At 36.3% G+C, this 16,282-nt stretch overlaps 1 protein-coding gene across 3 annotated transcripts; it reads left to right on the top strand.

The window, feature by feature from the left end:
- The first annotated feature begins 2,976 nt into the window (after positions 1 to 2,976).
- Positions 2,977 to 15,989, top strand: LOC121369015. 3 transcript variants are annotated; one of them, XR_005957542.1, is made up of 4 exons: positions 2,977 to 3,147; positions 8,003 to 8,614; positions 11,275 to 11,423; positions 13,276 to 15,989. XR_005957542.1 is itself a non-coding variant. In XM_041493813.1 (4 exons), the coding sequence occupies exons 1-4, from the start codon at positions 3,056 to 3,058 to the stop codon at positions 13,365 to 13,367; spliced, it is 798 nt and encodes a 265-aa protein (XP_041349747.1). In that variant the 5' UTR covers positions 2,977 to 3,055; the 3' UTR covers positions 13,368 to 15,989. The 3 variants fall into 3 exon arrangements, 2 of the variants coding, with proteins under 2 accessions (XP_041349747.1, XP_041349746.1); XM_041493813.1 differs by having other exon boundaries at positions 2,977 to 3,058; positions 8,003 to 8,556; XM_041493812.1 differs by having other exon boundaries at positions 8,003 to 8,556.
- The last annotated feature ends 293 nt before the right edge of the window (positions 15,990 to 16,282 follow it).

Raw genomic sequence — 16,282 nt, 5'->3', positions numbered from 1 at the left:
GTTATCAAAAACGGCTATAATAGTCAAAAATATGCCTTAGTGTTTAAAAACTAGGGTATGTCCCTTTAAATGTAATAGTAAAATTGGAGGCATGTATTGACTAAACATCATGTTATAAAAAATCACATTCGGATTCCACGACCACTACACACCACCTTATGTCATTTCTAATTTTAAGGAAACGAGAGAGAGAGACGGAGGGGAATTTACCCGGTGTAATTATGTTTGTAGTGTCACTTAACATTAGTCACTAATTATATAATATAATATTACCTTGTTTTAAAGCTGCTGGTCTTAGTTTTACAGGAACGTGCTTTTTCTGTTTCATATAAAATGTATTTTGAGTCATTACAAACCCCGTGATTTGCAAAAAGTTGTAAAGTTCTAATGTGTAAGTTAATGGTAAAAGAAACTTAACAGCTGATAATATTTTACACTGCCTAAATACTAGGATCAGTGGCTTTAACTTTGATTTTGATCTGAGTTTTATTACAAAATAAACAAATATTGATATGTATGTATGTAAATGGAATGTGAGAAATAAACAATACTTTTGTTTTCAATTGTTTTGCTGTTTTGGGGATAGTTTTATTAGGGAGAGAGAGAGAGAGAGTTTTATCAGCCCTCAGGAGAGATGTGCACCTTTCTGAACATGTCACTGAATTATGCATTTGGGGGAAGAGCAAATGTTTTGCTGAAGAGATTTGTGTAAGGTTACCGGTATGTAGGCTATACATATATATTCATATGATTTATGCAAGTTAAACATTTAGGAGAATTGCTGACTGCTTTTATTTAACAGAATTAAGTGTTTGAACATGGGAGGTCATAGTCAAACATATTTGAAGAAACTGACATACTAGTACTTAAAGCTGCAACCTCTAGTACATATACATTGTATAAGCATTTAGAATAGATTGTTAACTTGTGTTTTTATCCTGTAATGTACCATTCTTTTTTCATTTGGACCGTATTTGAAACCAGCCTCGGTGGCGTCATGGTAAGGGCATTGGTCTACAGGCTGGTAGGTACTGGGTTCGGATCCCAGTCGAGGCATGGGATTTTTAATCCGGATACTGACTCGACCGCACATCAAGTGAGCACTTTACCACTGGGCTACGTCCCGTCTTAAGTCTTTTGTCATTGTAATATGTTTTGGAAAACTGAGCATTTTCAGCAACATACGTTTTCTTGTTTAGAACATCAATATCTCGATATCTAATGTGAATTTAACCTCACAATACTTTCGTACGAATGAAACACTATGTAATAGGAGCTAAATGAAGTTTGAGCTACCTCAGACATTAAGCTGACCAGAAGAATGTAAACAATGAATTAATATGTAATTTAAATCATTAAATGGCGGTGAATTCGGGATGGTCCCTTCAATTTAAATGGCCGGATACATGCAACAATGTAATGACTACCAAGTCAGAAACGGGTGCGCAGGATTACGCGCATCAATATAGGCCATACCGGCCTTGGTGGTGTCGTGGCAGGCCATCGGTCTACAGGCTGGTAGGTACTGGGTTCAGATCCTAGTCGAGGCATGGGATTTTTAATCCAGATACCGACTCCAAACCCTGAGTGAGTGCTCCGCAAGGCTCAATGGGTAGGTGTAAACCACTTGCACCGACCAGTGATCCATAATTGGTTCAACAAAGGCCATGGTTTGTGCTATCCTGCCTGTGGGAAGCGCAAATAAAAGATCCCTTGCTGCTAATCGGAAGAGTAGCCCATGTAGTGGCGACAGTGGGTTTCCTCTCAAAATATGTGTGGTCCTTAACCATATGTCTGACGCCATATAACCGTAAATAAAATGTGTTGAGTTTGTCTTTAAAACATTTCTTTCTTTCCTTATTTGAATCTAGATCACATTTGAATACCTGGTACACTAATAATAAAAACTAAAACAAGTTTTTAAAAGAATTACAATTTAGTTCTAAAGTTGCCATAATTCAGCATCTTATGACCAACTTGCATGGGAAAATAACAGTGTTCATTTATATTGGTAATAAAGGCCATGGTATGTACTATCCTGTGTGGGATGATGCATATAAAAGATCCCTTGCTGCTAATCGAAAAGAGTAGCTCATGAAGTGGCGACAACGGGTTTCCTCTCTCAATATCTGTGTGGTCCGTAACCTGATGCCACATAACTGTAAATAAAATGTGTTCAGTGCGTCGTTAAATAAAACATTTCCTTATATTGGTAATATATAGTGATTAAAAGAATACAATTTTTATTTGGTGTGTGTGCATGAGTGAGTGAGGATTACAGTGATTAAAACAATACAATTTTGTTGTTTTGTATTAAAAGTTGCAGAAACTAGTTTCAACCCATAAAAATGGACACTAAGTTTGGTTAATTTACAAACCTGTATCACATTTAGATAAAGTTATAATAGAGAGAAACAAAGTGATGTTGTAATGTGGAAACACCCTTAATAAATAGACTAGAGCTCATATCCACAAGTTTTACTTAGAACTCCGAGGTATATGCATTTTTAAAAATAACAAAAATGCATTTTGTGGCATTATACACACAAGGATGATCAAAAACGGATGTACGGAAATTGATAATCTAAACAACAACCAAAAAAGTGGTGTTTAAAAACTAGGGCCCATCACTTTAAAAATGGTAATTTGATTTTTGATTATATCTGAAGACAGCAAAAACACGAGTTTATTAATTCTGAGGTTGTGTTTGAATTTTGTATTGGGAGCGAGACTTTTGCTTTAAGTTTAAATGCTTTTGTGCTGACGAGTGTCATTTTAAGAAATGTGTAAGATAGTAAAATGTGTATAATGTTATTATAATCATATATAAAAGAGTAAAATGTTTAATCCCCTGGTCATGTTTTATATTAAATTAAGGAACTATTTTGCCATAAAAAAGCCGTGTATATAATGATTCAGAAATATACGGCTGCCGAGCATGTAGCCACAACAGTAAATGAGAGTTATCTCCCCAAGTCAAAAGTGACAACATGGAAGATGAAAATGCACATTTTAAATCGAATCTGTTAATTCGATATTTTAAAAACGAATTCTAATGGTATTATGTTACCTAATGAATGTGCCCTTCACTATATAGGATATTTAGTTTTGCTATCTGCCTGCATGATGTCCACGGTTAATTCTAGGGTTAGTGATAAAGGCAACTGCCAACTTAAACTGGACAGGTCTTTGACTATTGACAGTATTGTCCGAACCAAATTTTTAACAACTACACAAATCTTGAAAAAAACATTACAATGACACAGATTCCACATACCAGATGATAACCATGTCACCTATATCGACTTCACTGAGAGTCCATAGGGAAAAAAGCATGTAATTTTGTATCAGCTGCCATTTTGACTTTTTATGGAATATTCTTCAAGAGGGGTGAAAGGATAGGACTTAATCTAACAACGTCATAACATGTTATGATATAAAAGCAAACGTGATGACATCATATTATTATTTTTTATTATTATTACTATTATTATTATTTTAATGATACCACTAGAGATCATCGATTTCATAGTAATTGTGTCATACTTTGGAGGCTTTCACCCCTCTTGAAGAGTATTCCATAAACAAGCAACATGGCAGACTGGCAGAAAACTGCATGTATTTTTCCCTATGCAATCTCAGCAAAGACAATATCGGTGACATCGTTGCAGTCTCGTGTGTGGAATCTGTATATTTGTAGTGGTTTTTTTGTGATTTGTGTCTGGACAAACTTTGGAGGAAATCTAACGGCAATTAAAGGTAGGAGAGTAATTTTTTGTAGTTGTTAACAATTTGGTTCGGACAATAGACACGACACGCTGACATCGACACGGTCTTCTGTTTAACCGAGACATAGTCGAAAGTTTCCGTTACAATACCGTAACTAGTCTTTGACGAGTCCGAGTGGCGAGTCTGTCACTGTGTCAGTCAGAACTGCAAGTGCGTCTGTCATTCAGTTTCGTTGTTTGAATTTAAATAATACTGTCGAAACATGTCAAAAAAACTTAACACAATATAATTGTTTTTAGAGTTTCTGTTGATACAAACTGCTTTTCACAGCACCCCATGGATGATGGAGTCGATGGACCCTACTGTGGCCTACAGTGACGTTTCATGTTTGTGTCAGGTCAGGTCAGGTCATAGGGTTTTACGTGCACATTCAGAACAAGCTGTTGTAGTGCACGCCTGTCGTGGGCACAAGAGCCGGCTCTTCCGTCCATGACAGGAAAGGTGGGGGGAGGGGAGAGGAGGGACCGCCTGCACTTGCAGGTGCAAGGGAGCACCAACAGCCCGATCGAATCGGTAGCAGGCGGGTGGGGGTGGTGGTGGTGCTATGGAATTGTTTGTGTCCTCAACTAACCACTAATACAGTCCATCTCATTCTATTAAAATGGGTTTTAAAAAAAAAAAAAATTGTAAATCATTTAAGTTTGTTTTGACATAAGAAAAAAAGTAAAAGTTTTTTGGAAATAACAAAAAACACACAATTTTTGTGTACCTGTTAAAAAAACAATCGGCTCAGAAATAAATAACTTTTAGTAAATTCAGTAGTATGAAAAAAGGCGTTCCCCATGGGACGGACTATAACTCAATTCACCTCTAGCCCTCCCCTTATTGGTATGTTGTAGTGGAGGGCTAGAGGGGACTGTGTAATACTTTGGCAATCATCGACGACCAAATGGTAGCCAGCAACAATATCTAAAATACCAATTTTTTCCTAAATCTGATGCCACAGAGTTTTAGTTTGATTATTCTCGAGTCCAGTTATGACATTAAACTTACATGTTGTTAACTAGTACCAACGTTACACGAAGAAACCTGATGCCACTATGCAAAATGAACCAGTACTTTACTTTCTTGTGGTGACGTAGAGCAAAGTGTGTGCCCACGAGTTAACAACATGTAAGTTTAATGTCATGACTAGACTCAAAAAATAATCAAAATAAAGCTCTGTGGCATCAGAATCAGAAAAAAAGAGTGTATTTTAGATACAGTAGCTGGCTACCAGTTGGTTATCGACGATTGCCAAAGTATTACACACAGTCCCGTCTAGCCCTCCACTACAACATATTGATAAGGGGAGGGCTAGAGGTGACTCGAGCTAAACCATCTCCTGCCATTTATATGTCACAATAGATAAACAGTATTCTTGTTAAAAACAGTACTATTAAATTAAAAAACCTTTTAGGAGAGCGAAAAATTGATCGCCTTGCTAAAAAAGCCAATTAATACATTTTATTTAAAACTTCATGTGATTGCTTGCCTAACACTATTTCATTTTGATTTTGCTCTTGGCAAAGACTGCACACTGTTTCAAAAATTTGATGTCACACACGGTTAGTTTTGTCATTCTGGAGTTCACTCATAAACTTAAAATTGTGTTGGTGACTAGTACAAAGATGCAACAAGAAACCCAACACCCTTATCCAAAACTGTCAGTTGGTTTCGGATAGGGGCATTTTTTTTTTTTATTGTAGTAAAATTTATCTTGGTCACTAACATGTAAATGTACGAGTAAATAAAAAAAAAAGGATCAAACTAAATGTAAAGGTCAGAGGTCTGTAATATCAAATTTAAAAAACTGTATTTTAGACACAGTACTTGTTAATCATTGGGTCATTGAATTTGAGTTTTAAAACTTAGTATGCTGTAGACTTATTCTCACATGGTAATGCTAGAGAACTCTTGATGACAGTACGTTGAGGCACCATTGTTTTGGTTTCCTATACAACATATATATCTAAGCATAAGTTTCTGATAATAGGTTTTTTGGTTTTTGGCTGTTACAGAAATGCAAAATCTGAAATTTTTTGTGCCCCCTTTACACTTATAGCATAATGTAACATTAAGATACCCCACTCCCACCCCACTAAAATTATGTAATGCTCTTGTCAACACCCCAACCTTTCAGTGGAAATTAAACAAATATTTGTTTGATGACACCTCAGGACATTATAAACTATAGCTATTTGATGTCTAACATGATTATTTTGACATTTGGCTGATAGAGAGGGAACCTGATACCACCACATAGACTATTCCTATCCAGAAAGTAGCAAGGGATCTCAGTAAGTACTTTCTCATGACCTTTGATGTACAGTATCGGTCATGGTGTGCTGGTTAGATTGAGAAAAGACAGTCCATTGCTACAACCCTCCCCTCCTTTCATGTGATGTACATGTACTGGGTATCATGATCATTGAGTCTATGTTTGTGTTTTTTATTTATTTCTTTGGTATTATTTTATATTTTTTTAAAACAACTTTAATCAGCTGTAATAGAAAAATGTATCACTACTACCTGCACATGAATTTAATTTGAGTAAACATGACATACCGGTATTGTTTTGAAAATGTTAACATAATTTTTGACAAACACCCCCATCCCCATAATATGTTGTAACACATCTCATGGAGTCCCTCCCACCCCCTGAGCATTACAGGTATGCAATTGTTAATGGTAGAGTCAACTCAAACAAGAGCCTTATGTGTTGGAAAGATGCATACCTGGACCACCAACACATACTGACACTTTAACAAATGAAAAACGCGTAATTTTAGAATTAATAAAAAAACTTGATTATTCCTGCTAACTGGGGGCAGCCATTTTGTTTCGTTTTGTGACGTCCGGTGGTATAACTTGTTTCAGGTTACATCAATAGAACGAAATGGAGTTATAGTATTTTTCTTTTTTTTAAAAATCCAAAGAAAAAAATGCATACTATTAGGCCTATTGGTAGGGCACGTTCGAGCAAAAACTACCACTCATGATACCCAAGTGATACTTTTCTTTTCTTTGGGATGACGTAATTGGTCAGTTTTGTGATTTTAGATGGGAAAGTCTACTTAATTAAGGGTTTTACAGAATTACTTACAGTAATAAAGCAGGGCGGTTGGTAATGTCCATTACGATTTGAGGTGTATCCGTGCTGTTATCACACAATACCCTGTGATCTTCATAAAAGAGGTATGTCTTTTTAGTGCGTCTAGACACAGTGTCTTGGGACCGTCTGAATATACACCTGCCAATCAGGAACCACAGAAAGGCCACGAAAAGAAAAGACCAATTAACCAAGAAAACACTTCGATTATTGTTTCAGTACGTGGGTTAATTTATGTACGAAACATAATACAGTTATTTCAACACTTTGACAATGGTGGTTTGTTTTGTATTAAAAAATAATATATAATTGGTACTGGCTTACTAGGATGGATATAATTACAGAACATTGCGATGCATCTGCAAAAATCAGGTATGTTTTGTTTCTTCAGTTCGAAGACTAATTCCTGACGTGACACATTAGGTATTATGTAACCACCAGCTCGCCAGATGGCGTATTCACTGAGATGGTACAAAATGGCTGCGCCCGTTATAATAGCCGTCACATTTAACCGTTTTATTAATTAACTATACGATTATACTTGTTGATATTAAGCAATAATGTGCATTATATATCATTGAATATGCATACCAGGCCAAATGCCTTAATTGTCCCCTCCTTTAATCTGTTCAATATGGAACTGACGGATATTTTGAAAAGAGAAAAGGTAATCTAAAAATCATCCTCCTATAGATGGCAGATTTGTAATGTTCATCACTATTCGATTAACTTCAAAACTTTGCATATTCGTACAGTAATAAACTAGTCAATGACTCTTCCATATTTAAAGTTTTGAAAAACGTTCAGTGTAAATTTACTATTGGACATGTTTTCTTTCATGATTATGAATACATCAGAAGTCCAGTTACGGTAAGATTATTTGATATTTATTGTAAATACAAAGCCAAAATGTGTTTTTTCTTTTCATGTGTAAAATGTTACAGGATGCCAATGGGGAGGGGAGATTGCAGCTTTAAAACAAATCTTGTCCAATTTTTACTATGTGTACACAATTACTACATTTCTGAGATTGGAAAAAATTACACGAAATCATTTAATTTTTAATTTTAATTTTATTATTATTATTTCTTTTTTAAACTAATTTTATTTTATATTTGTCAGGTCATTCCCAGCCTAGAAGACACAGAACTTAATACCTTATTCAGTGTACATAAAACTACGACAGAACTACATCAGGAAAAAATAGGAAAGAATAACATGTTTCTTAATGGTTTAGGAATGAATGTTTCACCACGGTTACAAGAATCGAAGCTGCAAAAAGAAGAATCTGTTACATCGAAAATACCAGTTAAAATTTTAACATTGTGGTGGAAAATGTTTTCTAGGATTTTCAATTCTGAAAATGCTGTTCAAATATTGAACAGAAGGATAAGAGAAAGTGATATTTCTGTGTCACAATTATCAAGTGAAAACCATAACATATTTAAGGATAGTCATCTTGAAGTGCTGACTAGTAATTCAAATGACATAACCGTTGAGAAAACTAACTTCAAGTCTTCCCAAACAAGAGACCGTCGTGATACTTTCGCTAATCCAAGTAAGAAAAATATTTCTGAACATCATTTGAAATCTGATTTTGGGAATAAAAGTTCCACTGCCGTGAATACGACTTTCTTCAGGGATTTGATTCGTAAGGTGACTCTTGAAGCAGAAGTGTGAGTGTGTTTTCAGTCCCACTGTCATACAGGTAGCAGGATGTAGTCATTGCCTGAGGTGAGAGAATCATTTCACCTCAGAAGACCTGTTTGGTCCATGCTGTACACAGTATTATTGGCCATTCACAACAAAAATGGGTTAAAAGTTAAATATTTTATTGGCAAATCCATTCAGGACTATTTATAATAAATTAAATACTACATCGAATGGAATATTTCTGAACATCATATGAAATCTGATTTTGGGAATAAAAGTTCCACTGCCGTGAATATGACTTTCTTCAGGGATTTGATTCGTAAGGTGACTCTTAAAGCAGAAGTTAAATATTTTATTGGCAAATCCATTCAGGACTATTTATAATAAATTAAATACTACATCGACTGGAATACAAAAGGTTTAAAGTTTAAAGAGAATAGTTTTCTAGAAACACTGTACAATAATTATAGTTAAGAATTACAGGTTTTTGCTTAATATTAATTTTTTCTAAACATTTCTTTTATAATGTATATATACTTAACTCCAAAAGAAACGCGAAAATTTTAAAATATTAAAAAACCCACATTTGAATAAACTATGTACAAATCGATTAAGTTGACCAATAGCCATCTTGTCAGCGTATCCAATTCCACATAACGCATGAAAAAAACGAGTACAGTGTGACGTCACGCACGTGCTGAAATTGACGACCAAAATCGATCTGGAATGCAAAACGGGTGGATCATGAAAGATGCGAATTGCACGTGAAACACTACCAGGCCTGGGTATAAAAGAAACGCCAGACAGCAATGTTCAACTCATTTTACGAGTAGCGATACAACGATGCCACGACTTAACGCTGATTCCAGACATAGAGCTTTGGGGAATTTGGAGGCCGGAATGGATGCCAGGCAGGTTGCACGTACTTTCGGTGTCCATGTCTCGACAATCTACCGTCTCATAGACCGATTTCTACAGAACAACAACGTCGTCGACCGTCCACGTTGCGGCCGTCCCAGAGTGACGTCACAGCGCCAGGACCGTTACATCGTCCGAACTCACATGCGTGATCGGTTCGTACCAGCCACCACAACAGCCCGGCAGACAGTGGGAACCCACAACCGCCCCGTTTCCTACACCACGGTACGACGTCGTCTGATCGCCATCCATCTGAACTGTCGTCGACCGTACATTGGACAACGTCTCACACAGCGACACCGCCTTGCATGACACAACTGGGCTGTTCTGCATCGACAGTGGCGGAACCGACAGTGGCAGAACATCGTCTTCTCCGACGAAAGCCGCTACTGCTTAGATAGGGCCGACGGTCGTATGAGGGTGTGGAGGCGTCGAGGTGAGCGCTTCACAGATGCGTGTGTTATGGAGAGGGACCGTTGGGGAGGGCCTTCCGTCATGCTGTGGGGTGCCATATCCTGGGGACGTCGTGTACAACCTGTCATCTTCGACAACAACGGCCGAGGACGCGGCAGGGGCGTCACAGCACAGCACTACATCGACGAAGTGCTCACGCCTGTGGTGGTGCCTTTTTTCGCGGGTCACCGTCAGATGGTTTACCAGCACGACAACGCCAGGCCACACACGGCACGGGCCACCCAGGCATTCCTGGCACAGCACACAACATCATCACAATGGACTGGCCAGCTTTAAGCCCGGATCTGAACCCCATCGAGCACTTGTGGGACGAGGTTCAGCGCATGATGAACCAACGCCCTGCTCCCGTGGTGACACAGCAGCAGCTCTGCCAGGCCGTCGTGGACACCTACAACAACGTGCCCAGGGCCTTCATCAGGAACCTCTTCCTCTCCATGGGTAGGAGGTGTGCGGCGGTCATGGCCAGCAATGGCGGACACACCCGCTATTAGTGGACATGTTTGAGTGGCATGTGACGCCATTGAAGAAGCGCCATGGCCTTGACATTTCAAATGACAATGCGACCTCGATTTTTAACATGTCAATAACATGAAATCTCATCTTTACGAATTGTTTAAGTTTTTCATAGAAACGATTATTTTAAGAACTTTGGGACGTATTTCAATGAGTGCACTCAAAACCTCCAATCTACGTATTCGCGTTTCTTTTGGAGTTAAGTATATATAGATCATCAAAGCAGGTTTTCTACCAGGGTAAAATTATGTATCCTGAAATCTTGGAACTTAATGGATATACATTGTATATGTTTTGTTTAGATAAATGATAGTAAAAGAACTGCAGTTTAAAATTTGTCAAAGTGCAGTATTCAGTTTCAAAACATTTGAAACCTATATCTACCTAGTAGGGACAATTATTTTTATTTTATATTTTATTACGTACCCTTAAATTATTTTCTGGCAGAAAGTCTGCAAAGTACCTACTAAATTTGGAATTAAGAGCATGCAGTTGCTATATAGAAGCACCATACATGTGCAAGATTCATCATAGGCTTTAAGTTTATGGGAATGGGAAGCATCTACGTGCATGTCATACAAACCAACCCACCCACCCCCCCTCCCCCAATAATGTTTGATTTAAATATAGAAAACGTATGGTACATAATTTATTAGAAAGTGGTCCTACTGGGGCCTATGAGTCCAGTCCAGGGGCTGTCAATATTGATCATCATGTGCGTATACAATTTCCTTTAACTCTTCAATTCTTTAACACCATGTTCAATATTTTGGGGAGGGGGAGGTAGTTCTTCATTTCAAAACATTATTTTACATTTTACCTTTGTTTTGTTTTAGGAAGCATAGTGCTCAGATTGCATTTCTTTGCCTTACTGGGTTATGTTGTTTGATGACCTGGACTGTGTGGTACAATGGAATGTGCAGGAATCGTACATTAAAATACATGTACTGGGACCGACAGAAGACGGTCACTACCGATATAAGAGGTGAGCACTCTAGGATTTCCGGAACCAGATCTCTCTCCTCTACAGATTTAAGGGTGTATACTACCAAATCAAATCCCATAGACGACAATAGTAACATATGTGGCTAAAACTCCTACCTGCAACGTATCAACCGACATAAACGTCACGGATATAAATACTACCACCCCTCACACTTGTGAATCAGAAAAAATTGGGGGTCAAGCTGCTCGTTTCTGAGATAACCGGTAGCGTCTATGACTACCCTAGTTCCGCACAAAATTCGAGTACTTTTTTTTTCACAGGTACCCCATACATGTTTCAAGCACAAGGCTACTTGACACATTGGTACTAGATGAAATAAAATTGCATATTTTTTTTACCCAGATGAAACCATTATTTTTTACAACCAACACACTCACATTTATAACCAATCACAGGACTTGTGGTGTTCACTTCTCTATCAAAAGTTCAGTGCACCTCGAACTTTGACCCAGCCGTAAGTTATTTGGTTTAGTACTACCTTAAAAGGCATACTGTCACGGATTTAAGGACCTTATTTCTCTAAAAATGGATAATAAATAAAAATTACATTAATTGTTGGAAACCAAATCTAGCTATCGCATCACCGTAACTGAACCATGATGGAGTGAAATCCATGTCATCCCTCTCTGCAATTTTAGTTTTTGAATTATAGACCATTGCCATAATTCAATTATATTTACAAAATGTCATTAATAAATGGAATATGGTGGTTATGAAGATGATTGAATAAAGTACATTTAGGGACAAATCAAGTTATTTTTGTTTAGGTAATACTTTGTTGGACCATTAAATAGGTCAGTGGTCTGTGACAATATGCCTTTAACTTGTTTTTTAACCTCTGCACTTTCATTATTTTTTAAAACAATATTAAAACTTCAGACTTAGCATAATTTTTTTTATTGGGCTGAGGGTACAAAGCCTCTTATTGTCTACACACATGTAACTGTATATTTTTACAATGCTTAAACACCTGCACCTTTAAGAACAACAGTGTTTGTAAATTCAACCCATTAAAGGGACATTCCTGAGTTTGCTGCAATTTTTAAGATGTCATCGACTAACAGACTTTTTAACAATTGTACCGGCTCCAAACCCTGAGTGAGTGCTCCACAAGGCTCAATTGGTAGGTGTAAACCACTTGCACTGACCAGTGATCCATAACTGGTTCAACAAAGGCCATGGTTTGTGCTATCCTGCCTGTGGGAAGTGCAAATAAAAGATCCCTTGCTGCTGATTGGATAGAGTGAAGTGGTGACAGCAGATTTCCTCTCAAAATCTGTGTCTGACCCATATAACCGTAAATAAAATGTGTCGAGTGCGTCATTAAATAAAACATTTCTTTCTTTCTTTTTTAACAATTGTAATTACATATCAAATATATTTTTCTGCATAAAATATTAGTGGCTGTGTTTCTGATCGTTTCATTTGTCCTAGGTTAAATTTTATTTCCTAAAATAGTATTTTTTCGTACGTATGAAATTATTTGAAAACAAAAAACCGGATTGGGCTTCTTACAAATATTAAGACAACCAGAAACACATTGAATATACAGACATTGATATTCTAAACAAGAAAATATATTTAATATGTAATTTTAATCGTAGAAATATTTTATTAGTCAGAAACATAGTATAATGCAGCAAACTCAAGAAATGTCCTTTTAACTTTTACATAAAAGTAAAATTAGGAGATAACCCTACAGTGCTTTCCCATTTGCCGATGAATACTGGTGGTTTTACTAGTGCAGTTTATGTCTTAGTTTCATTGATGACACAGGAAGAAAGAAAAAGTTTTCTTAAAAATCACTTAAAAGTATTATTCACTTTTTCAGACATCTTGTATCGACGAGGAAAATACCTACCCATGTTTCAAGATGAACAGTACGATGTGGTGTATGTAAAAGATAAAGGAACAGATCCATAAACAGACATGATATTTAAAAAGGATTCACTTCCATGACTCACAACAGTGGCTTTCAAATTTATTTTACTATCAGCATTTTTGTAATTTCTCTGTGTTATTGCAAATGCATCAGTGTTATATTATTACTAGATGCCTTTGACAAGATATTTAAATCTTACAACAGTGTTTCTGGTACCAGCATCTCACCACATTTCACTGACAATATATTTAAATCGAGGTATTTGTATCTCCTTACTACACAAATGTACTATATTACCGTTACGGTATGAATGCCCAACAATGTGTACTTGGATACCCCTCGTTTCTTGTGATATCATAATTTATCAGCACACGTTTATAAAAGTATGCCAAGGATTTTTATACTTTTATCAACGATTGCTGATAAAATATATCACAAGACACGAGGGGGGTATTCTTTTTATCATCCATGATCATTCTTTTCATTTGCGACAATTGTAAACAATGTCAGTAATGTGGGTTGAATGTCACTATATATTTGGCAGCGATAGACTCGTTAACTAACAAAACGATAGTGGCTTGACGTCACTAATGATGGGTTTAGTGCTGACGTAACAAAAAGAGCAATATCTCCTAGGAGAATACTGCAGGAGATATCGCAAATTATAGTACCAGTGATATCTCCTACAAAAGCCTTTAATGGATGATAAAATTACTTATTAATCCTGAAAAACATCTTCATCCCCTAGTTCTGTAGTTGTAGGCAAATAGTTTAATGTAAGTAGCTGGTGATAGGTGTAGAGATTGGTGACAGGATGTAAACATCGCTGTAGACATTAGAGTTGCATGCCATTATCGGTATACCAACAAATGGTAATATATATACATTTATTATCCATATGGTTCAACATAACCGAGTTAATAATAATCATACGAAGCACACATGTAATAACAAGTGTAATGACGTAATTTTGGGAAGCGATGTCATAACATGGCGTTGCTTCTTCAGTCCTAGCTCAGACTGAATTTGAAATATGACGTCATTTCGTCGTCTCCTAGTTGTGGCTGAAACATTTTGAGTTGGGTCTGTTATTCATAAAGAAAACAACAAAAATATGGATAATAAAGAAATTATTACATTCGCTTGTGAGTCGTATTGATTTTACGAAACTTGTGTCAGGATTAGTGTATAACCCTGGCTCTCGCTTGGGCAATACAAAAATCCTGACACTCATTTGTTAAAATCAGTACGACACAAGCTCGTTTAATAATCTCTATGTATTATGATACACCCTGTACCTTTACTGAAAAACTTGATAATTTCCGTATTTCATGTTTGTTGTTATTCAGAAACTCTGATCTTTGGGAAATTAAAGTATCATGAAGTTCAACATCTAAACATCACAGTGCACTTCCTAAGGTGGTTTCTAAATTAATCTTTTTCAATTAGCAACAATATTTATCAATTTATTCAATTTTTATGTATGTAAAGTTTCTTTTGGACACCAGTATAGTTCATGGTTTCAAATTATAAGCTTTTATTCCTGATGGTGCTGTAAATAATATATGTATCATGATACAGGAATTCCATATTGCTATACAAAAATTATTATAATACCCATCCCAAGTAGACATGACAGCAGGCACTAATCTAGGTTTGAACAAGAATAACCCATTTGTCATTTTCAGTCAGATTTGTTAAGTTAATATTGATCAATATATCAGAGGTATAAATATTCCAAATATATAGTGAACTGTAATGAAAATGCACCAGTCAGGTTTTTAGTTGTAGAAGGAATGAGAACAAAATTGGAACTGATTTTGTGTAGGCAAAAAATAACCCCAAATTGTATGTACAAGGGTTAAGAGTTGGTGTGTGTTTTATATCAACCTCACACATGCTGTACTAGTGTAGCAATAACAACTGAAAATTGGGTGATTCGTTTTCAGTTCAGTACATTAAACTTTACATTGTTTATTTTAAAACAAAACCTCCACACAAACCTTAAACTATAGCTAGTCAATATTGACACATGGTCAGTTGTGTTGACACATGAGGAAAACAAAACGAATAAATTTTTTGCCATAAAGGCTATTCCTATGAAATGCATAGAATTTATCGGTATTCTCCCAGATATGAAGATGCATACCTCAGCCAATGATATACCAGTTCTAAGACACTAATTGAAATTTGGTGTGTGCGGGGGGGGGGGGGGGGGCAGATATTAAGTCCAAGGAAGATTGATCCTTTATCCCAGAGCACCTCCGGCTTTGGATATGGCGCTCTGGAATTGAATGCAACCAGTCAACAGAGGGTATATGGAGGGAGAGTGTGTGTGCGTGTGTGCGTGTGTGAGGCCTCTCCCTGAAAGAAAATGGGTTAAGTTTAGGGTTAGGGTTAAGAAAATGATATAGTAACTTCAAAAATAAAATCTGCAAATTCTTTTTGGTATGACACCATACCGGTTTTACCCTCTGACAAAAACTGGGCAAGGACTCCACAACTTTGTTAAATTCCATTCAGTGTTAGAAGTTAAAAACTATGTGTGAATGGACGGAGATTTTCTGTGATTGGGGCATTAAAATCTTGGATATATATTTACTGGTATTCTAAGAATAATTCTAATGTTCATGTTATCTTTATATTAAAATGTTATAATGGTTTTCTGGATTTCTTTGTTATTATTTAAAAACATTTTATTTTTTATTGCCAGGTTTTATTGTTAGCATGTTTGTGTGGATTGTTTATACACGACAAAAGGAAATTTAAAGGATATTGATTTTTCTTTACTTCCAATATTTGTTATATTAAAATGCATTTTAATTTATGAATAATTAGTTTTACCAATAAGATAGGGCAATATTAAATAAACTTGCATTAAGTGCTATTGTATTATGTTGTTTTCTGTTATTAATTTACTAAAGGATTGTCCGTTATTTCTTTAATGTTCATCGGG

Source organism: Gigantopelta aegis, chromosome 3 (assembly GCF_016097555.1).
Source record: "Gigantopelta aegis isolate Gae_Host chromosome 3, Gae_host_genome, whole genome shotgun sequence".
Classification (NCBI taxonomy): domain Eukaryota; kingdom Metazoa; phylum Mollusca; class Gastropoda; order Neomphalida; family Peltospiridae; genus Gigantopelta; species Gigantopelta aegis.
Note: the sequence above shows the minus strand (reverse complement) of the source record. Positions and strands in the feature narration are given on the sequence as shown.

Coding starts and splice junctions, on each gene's coding strand:
- LOC121369015 (XM_041493812.1), top strand. CDS start 3,064: ATGTTACCTAATGAATGTGCCCTTCACTATATAGGATATTTAGTTTTG. Junction 3,148..8,002: donor TGTCCACGGTTAATTCTAGG/GTTAGTGATAAA, acceptor TATATTTGTCAG/GTCATTCCCAGCCTAGAAGA. Junction 8,557..11,274: donor GTGACTCTTGAAGCAGAAGT/GTGAGTGTGTTT, acceptor GTTTTGTTTTAG/GAAGCATAGTGCTCAGATTG.